This window comes from Pelodiscus sinensis, chromosome 6 (assembly GCF_049634645.1).
Source record: "Pelodiscus sinensis isolate JC-2024 chromosome 6, ASM4963464v1, whole genome shotgun sequence".
NCBI classification, from domain to species: Eukaryota; Metazoa; Chordata; order Testudines; family Trionychidae; genus Pelodiscus; species Pelodiscus sinensis.
Window position 1 is genome coordinate 54507297 of NC_134716.1, and position 12131 is coordinate 54519427.

At 38.5% G+C, this 12131-nt stretch overlaps 1 protein-coding gene across 1 annotated transcript in view; it reads right to left on the reverse strand.

Moving 5' to 3' along the window:
- Positions 1–1367: 1367 nt before the first annotated feature.
- The window catches only part of SNX24 (sorting nexin 24), a 154244-nt gene continuing 143480 nt past the window's right edge, over positions 1368–12131 (reverse strand). Inside the window, exon 7 of the mRNA XM_075931941.1 lies at positions 1368–2716. Coding sequence (XP_075788056.1) covers positions 2646–2716 — 71 coding nt within the window. The 3' untranslated portion in view covers positions 1368–2645. The remainder of the gene's footprint in view (positions 2717–12131) is intronic.

Consider the following 12131-nt stretch of genomic DNA (forward strand, 5'->3'; position numbering starts at 1 on the left):
GCAGGATACATACAATTCTCTTCCAAGGAGTTGAGTCACACATTTAATTAATGCATTTTTAATGAGCTATATCCACATGGAAACATGTTCTCTGACATGGTGGCTGAAGCACAAATGGCATATAAATGTTTAGCACATAGCTCGTTAAATACCTTTCAATGCCAGCCACAAAATCATCATGGGAACACCTGTTCTCACTTTCAGGTGACATTGTAAATAAGAAACAGGCAGCATTATCTCCTGCTAATGTAAACAAACTTGTTCTCTTAGCGATTGGCTGAACAAGAAGTAGGACTGAATGAGCTCATAAGCTCTAAAGTTTTATGTTTTGTTTTTGTGCGCAGTTATAACAATCTACAATTGTAACTTGCACTTTCCTGATAGACATTGCACTACAGTATTTGTATGATGTAAATTAAAAATACTATTTTCATTTTTACAGTTCAAATAATATAAACAGTGCACACTGTGTAATTCTGTGTTGTAATTGAAAATTGTAGAAAAAACATCCAAAAGTATTTTAAAAATTTCAATTTTACTAGTCCAATTAAAACTGTGATTACCAGTAATCATGATTAAATACTCCTACTCAAGATACAAGTGTCTGTTGTGAGCTATGTTGCAAAACTACTTTAACAGAGGGAATGAATCAGGACACAAAATTATCAGTGTGTATGGTAGGCAATACTTTTGTCTCTAAATCAGACGGTGCTAAATTCTGGGTTCATGAGGAGTACTGACAGTTCAATGATTACTATAGCCACTGATGATTGTTTTATAGATCTGTCAATCACTTAGAAGAGAGATCATTTGGATCAGAGTTAACAGTAAATTATCAATTTGAAATGCACAAGGTGCTTCATAAGAATATTCATAAATACAAGAATAAGCCAATAACCTGATTTCAGATTATATTTTCAAGCCTTGTAGAAACTGACAGCTTTGTACTACCTAAGTCCCAAATCTTGCGCTGTCTCATAAATCATCAGAACAGCTTGAAAATCAGTTTAGTGTTTGGCAGGAGGCACTATTACTCCCTCAGGATTACACTACTTTGTAAGGGCCCAATTCTGCCATGAATTGTGTCAAGAAGTCCCTTACTCCAGTCAGCTCTATGAATTATTTATATATTAATGAAGCGGCAGTACAGCAGAACTGAATACTGTGATGTTCTGGGCATACTGCTATATACATTTAATGCATCAAGGTGCTGAAAACTGCAAATTATGAGGCAAACATTTTCTCACTCTTCCAGGGTTAGTGACGGGAATGAGATGTGTGAGGAAAAGTAGCTGGAGTAAGAAACTTTGAAATGTACCCTTTTTGGTTAGAAATGAATACAAATGATACATTCACAGTTCATATGCTCCTGTGTGCAAGTTCCAATAGTTTATTTTACAGCACAGTATCTAGTAATGGACATAACAAATTTGAAGTTTATGTTAACAAATAATTATTTTTTAGCTATTTTAGTAGTAAATCTTATCCCTGCTTGACCTTACCATAAAGTGGTATAAGCTGTGATTCACTAAATATAAGATATAAGCACAGAGTGTAAATTGGCTTGGATGTTAAACAAATACTAGAAGTAACAACTGACTGAGGCTGTTGGTATAAATATCATGCCAAACGTCAAGTTTAGAATGCCATAAGAGAAGTTCTCTACAACCAACATTCTGAAACAAAGCTGCTTTGCAGAAGGTGGAAATTCCCAATCAGATAGAACTTGACACTGTTCCACCAAACATTAAGCTGTAGATTTGAAGTATTTACCTTTAGAATACTAATACAATACTTTTACATTGAATTTTCAGTTAAGCAATTGCATTTTAAAAAAATTACTCTGCAGTCTCTCTCATACTGTCTTCAGTGCCAGCACTTTCAGTGCATTCATTGCCAGCAATGGGTAATGCACTGGGACTATGCTGATATAAAAAAGAATTAGTGTAATTTGTAATACAAAAACAAGAAATATTAAAGCTTTTAATTTTTTTTGAAGGTTAGTGTAATTCAGTGTATGACTGTCATCCTATAGTATTAAATATTAGAGCAGGGCTACTCAACGTTGGAATCCCAGGGGGCCACAATGATACTCACAGCACATGCCGAGGGCTGCAACTTAAGTGTGGTTGCATGTACACGCAAATGTATATGCAAATAGCTTCTTTCACAAAATGTCCCGGTGCTCCTGGTGCCTCCTCCCAGTCTGTTCCAGCCAGCCTGTCCGCTTGCATCTTTCAATGCTCACCCCGCCTGGGAGATGCTTCACCATTGTGGAACATGTTCCCAGGGGAGGCCATGTTCAAAAGTTCCCACCTGTGTATTCAGCTCCACGTAAACCCAAACTGCACCGCAGGCTGCAAACAAATGGGCTGTGGGCCACGTGTTGAGTAGCCCTGTATTAGAGTATATATACACACACACACACACACACACATATTAGTTTAAATAAGCTGAAAACCTTAGTTTCATATCTTTTTTAAAAGCACAAACTGTAGTGACTGATTTTAAAAGCTACAATTTATAAAATTAAATTGGGGATATGACTTTTTGCCTCTAGGAATTTCTATCATGCCACAGAATTTTGTTTATGTCCATTTCCTTGACAAGACTTGTTTTAAAGTTCTTCTATCCATGCACCACTTCTACCTGAGTAGTAGCTGGGGATAAAATATCCCATGGAGAACTCCTTCGATAACTACATTTGGAAAGTCATCTGAAAAACAGAAAAGAAAAACTGCTTTCTTATGTATGTCAATACCATAAAAATGCTTTTGTGGAATTTAACAAGGCAAGGACTAGTATAACTTAGGATATTGCATCACTATAGTGTTTATCCCTGTTGGGAATGTACTATTAGTAATGCTGTTTCAGCACTAAAACCACTTTAGTATAGCATAGGGCATTGCATAAAAGCGCTGCCAGATTTGTAGCTTATTGATTTAAAGGGATGTTCTAATACTTAATGCTGCTAGACTCCAGCTCTTTATCTGAATCTTTTCTCACAAAGAAGATGGATTACACTGGCAATTCAATTTCTAACAAAATCTCAATATACTTGAAGGAATTCCAAGATTGCTACTGGGAATACTTCACAGCAGTTTTTCCATTGTGGTTTATAGCAACATTTAGTCCGAGTGGACTCAAAGATGCCTGCACCATCACAGACGCTTCTCAAGAACAGTAAGATTATAGACTGTCAATATAAAAGGACAAGTTTCTTAGAAAAAGTCATCCTGGCAAATTTGAAGGGGAATATCCCACAGACACAAAATATTTTCAGTACAAATGCAAGGGAAACCAGCATAATTTTTTCATGTTATATTTACCTTAGTAAATAAAACAATCAGATTAACTTGATGAAAGAAAGTAATAGACCCACATAGGGGCAGGAAGACTATGTGTTACTAAAAGAAAAATAGTCGCCAAATGTACTAACTTCTACCTTTCTAAAATAGAGTGACCCACTTTACTCCCTTAATAGAGTCAGAATTTCCCATTCCACCTTACATTATTGCTTAAAATTGAGTTTCAAACTTGCAGTGCCAGCAAACTAAAAGATGGGTTTAACTCAGAAGATATTGGCTGAATAAACATCCACAGATGATGCTTCACACTTTCAAAGTAAGTTTCTCCTTCAGCTGCCAACTTCATATAGGGCCTGATTAAACTTTCATTAAAATCAGTGGAAAGATGATAGTTGATTCTAATGGGAGTTGGATTGTGCCCTTTAATAACTTAATTTAGGGTCATTAGATTATATTTTTGGCAAATAATATATTATAAATGTGATTACCGGAACTAGTAAATTAATAATAGGGTTATTTCATTATATATAATAATTTATGTTAGAGATTTAACCAATAGACTCCAGACTATTTTGGGGTTGAATGTATGACTAGTAGAGACCTTTTCAATAAGCAACATATGGGTGGGGTAATTCTCACTTCTGATGGCAGATAAAGCATTATTACAAATAACGCATTGACATTTTGAGCCACTAATGATTCCACAAGTTCCACAAGAAACTCTGCACACTCAAATCATTTTTCTAGGATAATTTCACAATAGTGATATTTGTAGTATTGGAATACACACTGTAAACATGATCCATTTATTTCACTCTAAATCAAATCTGAAGTTTCAGAAACCTGTTTTTCCACTAGTTCTATTATATACATAACATACAGTACATATGGGGAAACTGGTATTGATTTTATAAAACGATACCATATTAAAGTGTCAGACATACTTTGAGGTTTTGTTGCATAAAGCATCTGCCATATTTTAATTCTAATATGTAAACATTGAAACAACCCCATAGGTGTTTTTGAAAATGGTTGGCTTTAGACATCATTCATCATTAGACCAATTTTCTATAAAGATACAGGAAGTTTAAGACTATTATTCAACTTTTACAAAAGGAACTTTAGCAATTTGTTCAATTACGCTAATATTTTAGATTCTGGTCCTTTGAGAACCCCTTTTAACATTTTGTGTATTTCAGGTTGTACCTCCCTGGTCTAGCACGCTTGGGACCTGACCTGTCCTAAACCAGGCAATCTGCTAGACTAGGGGAGGTCAATGCCAGCTGCTCTGCTGCTACCTGTGGTGGGGCTCCACTCCAGTGGCAGCAGAAGGGCCAACACTGACTGAATGGGGAATGGGAGGGGGGAGTGTAGTTGGGAGAAGGGGCAGGGTGGTTGTGGAGTCCTGTGGCCGGGGACTAGGAGCACAGCCCCATGGGAGTGCATGGAGCCCCGTGGCTACTGGGCTGCGCTCCCAGTCCCTACCACCGGATGCACTCTTGCCCAGAGCATCCCTGCTCCTTCCCCTACCTCCCTGAGTTTGAGTATTGCTAATGTGCTATTTGCATTGCTCTGGGAATGTGGGGGAGAAATTGCTGAGCGTGGGTCTACAGCTCGGGAGCACATCTGGGGATGCTGGACCACAGATGTTTCTGGACTACGGCAGTCTAGACTACAGAAGTCAAACCTGTGGATATCTTGCACTTTTTATTTAAAAGAAGAGAATGTATTTTATATGAAGAATGATGTGTTCATAAAGTTAACCAATCTTACGTTTTATGCAACAAAGATTCAAAGCCAGTCTGACAGGACTCGTAAACCTAAGTCCATTAGGCAAAATCTCCCAAATAACAATAATTAAAGTTCAGTACTGATATAGATTTAAGTTAAACATAGAATTAATTCATTATATGCTATCAAGTTAAATATAAATAAAATGCTGCTTTAACATTTTTACTGTTATCTGATGTTAGAATGCTTATCCTTTTGCCTTCCCTCTTCATTGGCCTTCTCACCCGAGCAGAGAACAGCAATACCTTAAATCTGGAGATGTAAACAATTTGGTGTTCAATGGGATTAGTTTTGAGCAAGCACAAATCCAGTTTCTTTTTTCCTGTTTTATATAGTAATAGTCTCAGCTATACCTTAACCAATCATTTTACTGAAATTTAACTAACCAATCCTAACATACTGTAACATGATTACCAATTATATCCCACCACCTTAATTGGGTCATACCCAGCAAAATCCATTATACAGCAGACAGAAAAATCAAAGAACTAAACAGAGACCATACAGATAAACAATAGAGAAGAGAAGTCCATAATGACAAAACAATAAAGAAATGAGGATTTCGCAGCTCCAATTATTGGTAAGTGGGTCCTTGCCAGAAAGAAAGCTATCAATCAAAGTTTTCTTTAAATCTTCGAGGTTCTTCCCTTTTTCTGGAGGTGACAGATTGCATTGCCTTTTTAACAACCCAAAATTGCCTTATTTCAATGTGGCTGGTTTTGGGGAAATGGAAACTGGATTCCTGCTTGCTGGAAGCTAACCCCCATAAACATTAAATTGTTTGCATCTCTGGACTTCTGGATATTGCTGTTCTCTGTTCATGTGAGAAGGACCAGGGAAGTGGGAGAGTGAAGGGATAAGCCATCTAACTGTTAATGTAAGACAGAGGAGACTGGCCTTTTACAAGCCAAGATTCTGCAAGAATCTTCATATCAAATTAATGTGAGAGTTTGGACAATATAAGGCACCTTGCTTTCTCAGGATTTCTCTTTCCAAATAAGAGAAATAAGAGTAGAGGAATTGAGGACAACTATTTCCCTATTCCACAGAAATAAGAAACATCTACAAAGAAGCAAGCAACAGCTCTTGGCGTTTAGAATATGCAGCTCCTCAGATAGCTTTTGCCAATTAAAATACCGACCCTGCAAGTGGTTAACTTTAAGCATGTGAGAAGTACTACTGATTTCCTGATCCAATGCAGAGAGCAGGACTCCTCACATGCTTACTGAAGCCTATGCACATGTTTGGAGGCCTGAGGGCAGAGAACACAACTACACTATTAAAAATACCAAAACAGCTTTCCACTCCACAGCATTGACTCTCAGGCTATATCTACACTACACACCTGAGTTGGTGGTGCGTAGTCTATATATAGCTAAATGCTGCAGTGAAAAGCCAACTGTCCACGTGTGCTGTAGCGCAACCCACGTCACCAAAAGACTCCTGTAGGCAGGAAGCTGTGGGGAAAATGCTTCAGCAGCCCCTCCCTGGGAAAGATTCCAGCCTTTCTTCTCTTGCTGGAATTTTTCCCTCCAGTGGGTGAAGAGCACTGACAGAAGGGAACTGCTCAAGACTTTCTCCACTGCCTACCCTTCCAGAGCCTTTCCCTACTACTGGAGTCTTTTCCTTTCATGCAGAAAGACCCCAAGAGCAGGGAGATAAGCAGTACACTACAGTGCTAAAAACAGAAGGGTCAACAGGGAGACACAGGTTGGAAGATGCATGTAGGCCTTGTAGGATATGGACTTGTGTGCGTACCCAAATGTTTGAGGCATGTCTTAACTCACATAAGCTGCATCCCACCAGCTACTCTGCTATTTATACCTATACTAGGACTACATGCTGCCAAAAGAAGCATGTAATGTAGATGTATCTTCAGAGACCGGATCTAGAGAGTTGGGATTACACTATAGTGCAGACATTCCTGCTCAGGTTCTGAGACCCACCCGGCAGAGGTTTCAGAGTCCACTTTCCAGCTCAAGTGGGAACATCTATACTTCTATTTTTAGCAAGATAGTGTAGGTCTCACAAACCCAAGTCTGTCTTTGAGACTCCCGGCTACAAACGTAGCCATAACTAAGTCCACATCACTTCTGATTGGTCATGTCTACACTTCAGATAAGATGGAAGCAGCTAAAGTTCGAACCCAGCTTCCAGGATTTGAATTAACAGGTTTAGTGAAAACACGCGAATTCAAACTGAGAGGGTGCTCCCATCAGTGCTGGGAGCGTGCTGAGTGCTCCCTTCGACTTCCCACGGTGTGGACAGCCAAAATTTGAGTTAAGATACTTCGACTTAAGCTATGCAATTAATATAGCTGAAGTTGCGTATCTTAATTCGAATTTATCCCCGAGTCTAGACCAAGGGATTCTAAAAGAGGCTCACTAAGAGTTGTGGTTGATTCAAGAAAAAAAAAGTGAGTGTATAACATTTAAAATACTTTTATGGTGTGGAAGAGTGCTGGTTGTTGTCTGAGAATTTATAAAAAGCTGTAAATGAGTATCGCTTTAGATATCTCATTACTTTAAAACCTCTCACCTGTTTATAGCAGCTAGAGCCCCTTTGGGCAATTCAAAATGTTTACTAATTGTGCTTCTTGGCAGCTATATAAAAGTGTGATTTTTGAAAAGTCAAAGTATAAGCTGAAACCAAGAAGGTTGAAAGCTATGCTAGCAGCTTCAAACCTTAATAACTACAGTAAACTTCCGATAATCCGGCACCTTTAGGACCCAGGGGGTGCCGGATTATCAGATATGCCAGAGTACCGGAAGGGGGGGTTATGAGGGGTCTGGGGTGGGGGTGGGCGGTCGGTGGGGAACTGAGCAGCATGGGACCAACCCAGCAGCACCCCAGCTGCTCTGCTCCAGGCTTCCCCAAGTCAGCCACTGCTGAAACTGACCAGTGGCTGACTTGGGGAAGCCGGGGGCAGAGCAGCTCCAATTGTCTGGCTGGCCGGAGCACTTCCGGGTTCCAGTTGGTGCCAGACTATCAGGAGTGCCGGACCACTAGATTCCGGACAACTGGAGTTTTATTGTAGTAAGTTATCAAAGTTTACGGCTCTTGAAAGCCTTAACCTTTTTTTTTTTTTTAAAAAAGGGGGGAATAAATTCATGTGGCAAAGGCTTCTTTTCAGCAAAAGAGTATGACAGCTCCCACTCACAGAAATTTTAGGTACCAACAAAAATAAAAACAGGATTTCCTGGAAGGGTTTGGATAGTTTGAAAAAACAAATCCCATACAGAAAATCAGTCTTTAAAAATAGGGTGTAACTAAATGGAGTCAAATGTTCATGAGTGATGAATAAAACTCATTGTTGTAAGTAAAACTAGTTTTAGTTTTAGCAGCAGAGTTATCTGATTGTGAGAAAGTTAAAATCTCTGCACTTAATGAATCTCTGCACCTAATGGCTACGTCTACACTGGCCCCTTTTCCGGAAGGGGCATGTAAATTTCACCTATCGTCGTAGGGAAATCCGTGGGGGATTTAAATATCCCCCGCGGCATTTAAATAAAAATGTCCGCCGCTTTTTTCCGGCTTTTAAAAAAGCCGGAAAAGAGCGTCTACACTGGCCCCGATCCTCCGGAAAAAGCACCCTTTTCCGGAGGCTCTTATTCCTACTTCAAAGTAGGAATAAGAGCCTCCGGAAAAAGGCGCTTTTTCCGGAGGATCGGGGCCAGTGTAGACGCTCTTTTCCGGCTTTTTTAAAAGCCGGAAAAAAGCGGCGAACATTTTTATTTAAATGCCGCGGGGGGTATTTAAATCCCCCGCGGATTTCCCTACGACGATAGGTGAAATTTACATGCTCCTTCCGGAAAAGGGGCCAGTGTAGATGTAGCCAATGTGTATTCAATTACAGAGGAAGATAACAAATCATCTTTCCTAGATCAAGAATTATTGTGAAAGACAAAAAGTAAAAGTGGGACAAAATGATGCAAAAATAACCATTTATCTGTTAAATGTTATTTATTTGAATTAATTTATATAATCACATCCACATGATTTGAAAACTATAACCTAATCCATCTGCCACAAATGGGTTGAAATCACAGATTATGCTAGAACTCAATGACTCCATACACTTAGTACAGCTAAGGCTCTCTCTGTTTTTGTGCCCAGACTTCTTGTACATGGAAGACATTTTGAAAATGCATTACTGATGGCTTTTTGCAGTTGTCTGTTGTGTAGAGCAGTGTTTCTCAACCAGTGGTATGAGTACCCTTAGGGGGTACTCAAGAGAAGTCTGGGGAGTATATCAATACAACTGAAATTTGGATAAAACTGATTTTTTTTGTTTTAAGTTTTAGAGTTTTATTATTTTGTACTTTTTACCCCCAAAAATGTAATCGACCACCCACCTATAATTAATTCGTTTAAACAAATGTGTTGCAATGGTAAAAACATTTTTGCGTGTCTGAAAACTGTAGGTACTGGAGATACTTATTTTTTTTTTTGGAAAAGGGGTACTTTATAAAAAAAAGGTTGAGAAACAGTGGTATAGATCATTTGAAAACAGTAGTAATAATTTTGGTTCACTGCTCCTCTAACAAATTTCTTTTTTCCCAAATTATACCTGCTTATTTATTTTAAACTATTTTATAGGTTACATTAACAGAGGCTAATTGTACTCAGTTATGACAAAACAAATGGATGTAATCGAAATAGCAGTAGCACAGAATTTGGCCCAGTGTTTTCTAAAGACTGATAATAGCAGGAGCAAATGAGAAATTAATTTTTGGTACCATTTTTTCCTTGTATAACACCACAGGACAATGTTAATACATGTGAAATTTACCCAGGAAAAGAAGAAAAGACAAACTTAAATTCTGATCTAAACAACTGTTAGTTTATCTTCTCCAAAGAGATACAATGAAAAAGCCCCTTGTCATTTTTACAGAAAAAAGTAAACCGTGGAAATGTCAAATGATTTTATATATACGGTATAAACATTTCGGTGTATGTAATACAGAAAACTAATACGTTCTGTGACTGATTATAACAGAAGTCCAATTTTGGTCATAGTATTGTGAATTATCAGGAAAGGGCTGCTACTTGAGAGGATGAGAATCCATTAAGGTAGTAGAGTTAATCAAGGAGGCAAAATTATAAAAGTTATTTATTTTTTGCCCTTTGTGGTAAACTGAAAATATACAGAACGTATTAAAATCAGTGAAAGAGGTGTGTTAGTCCTAATCCTGTTTCTGTAAAATCAGGACAAATCAGGACATAATACTGATTTGTAATTTCTAAAATAGGATAGAGATAATAGACTGTTAAAGTTTTCTTGTATAAAAATCATGTAACATAATGTAATGAAAAAGACATTTTGCTGTTTCATAGTACAGGCAGTCCCCGGGTTACATGGATCCGACTTACATCGGATCCCTACTTACAAACGGGGTGAGGCAACCCCGCACTAGCTGCTTCCCCCCAGCAGACCAGGGAGACGCGAAGCTAGCGCCCCCCCCCCCCCCTCCCCCAGCAGACCAGGGAGACGCGGAGCGGCTTTTCTCAGCAGACACCTCATCTTGAGAATAAAGGACTGAGGGAAGTGAGGTGTGGGAGAATAAAACTGACCTCTGGAGAAATGTTTGGCTAGCGTTTCCCCTACAATATGTACCAGTTCCGACTTACATACAAATTCAACTTAAGAACAAACCTGCAGTCCCTATCTTGTACGTAACCCGGGGACTGCCTGTAAATCAAAAATTGTTCTGAGGAGTGAACTGGAAGCAGCTAAGGGCTGTTGAACAGTTGAGAATAAATACAAACTCATTGAACTAACATTTTTTTCACTTGCTATATAAAAAACTAAGAATTATGTTTCAAGGCAAAAACCCCCCAAACAAACAACAACCAAAAAACCCTTTGGTGAATCCCTGAAGAGTTGTTTGTTTTGAATGCTATTAACTAAATGTTTGGCATCTCAACACATCTCACACATTAAAACTAGCCATTTAAAAAGGAACCATGACTTAAAATAGTTAAATTAAATATTAAATTCTCAGTGACTTCAATAAAAAGTATTGTCATTCTTAGAGTACAAGTTATAAGAAAAAATGTAGACGTCCAAGTGTTGCAAAAGTCAGAACTAAAAGCTTCTGTAATAATTTGAGATATTATGTGGATCAGATGGAAATGGTACAATACAGTTAGGCTTGGAAGCATTAGTTTTTTGTCAGTAAATGTTGGTAAATGCTGATTTCACCCCAGAGAAACCAATGAAGAATATTTCCAGATAATAACTAAAACTGGCAGGCAAAGTGAGATTCAAGGATATTAATTTGGTATACAGATTTGACTTCTATAGTCTGACATCATCTGTGGTCTGACATCCCTGAGGGCACGGCTACACTGTGGGTTTTTTTTGATGAAGGTATGCAAATTGCGCTCACATTTGCATATCTTCTTCCAATTCTTTTTCCACAAGAGGCTTTTGTGATATTTGATCTGTTTACATGGGGCTAAATGTTGGGAAAAAAAAACCTTTTCCGGAAGCTCCTGTACACCTCGTTTTACAAGGAATTAGGGGGCTTCCAAAAAAGGGGTTAGTATTGACCTCCTCTGGTCCAGTAGATTCCCTAGTTTGGGATCAGTCAGGTCCCCAGGATGCTGGGTCTAGGAGATATGACCTATACTTTGACATGTGATGTTGAAAAATTGTGTTTTAACCATTACAAAGTTTTAACACTGTCTAGTTTTTACACTGTCTCACAGCCTAATATCATTAAATAATTACTGTCTGACCCTAACCAAATTTCCTGCAATTGGTGAAAATTTAAATAGAGAAAAATCTAACCCCCCCAAGCCCTTAAAATAATTGGTTTCAATAGGGGGCAGGATTTCACCCTAAACATAAGAAACATAAGAACGGCCATACTAGGTGAGACCAAAGATCCATCTAGCCCGGTATCCTGTCTGCCGACAGTGGCAAATACCAGATGTCCCAGAGGAAGGGATCACAACAGGTAATCCTCATGTGATTCCTCTCCTGTCACCCACCTCCAGAGAAACAGAGGGTAAGGACACCATTCC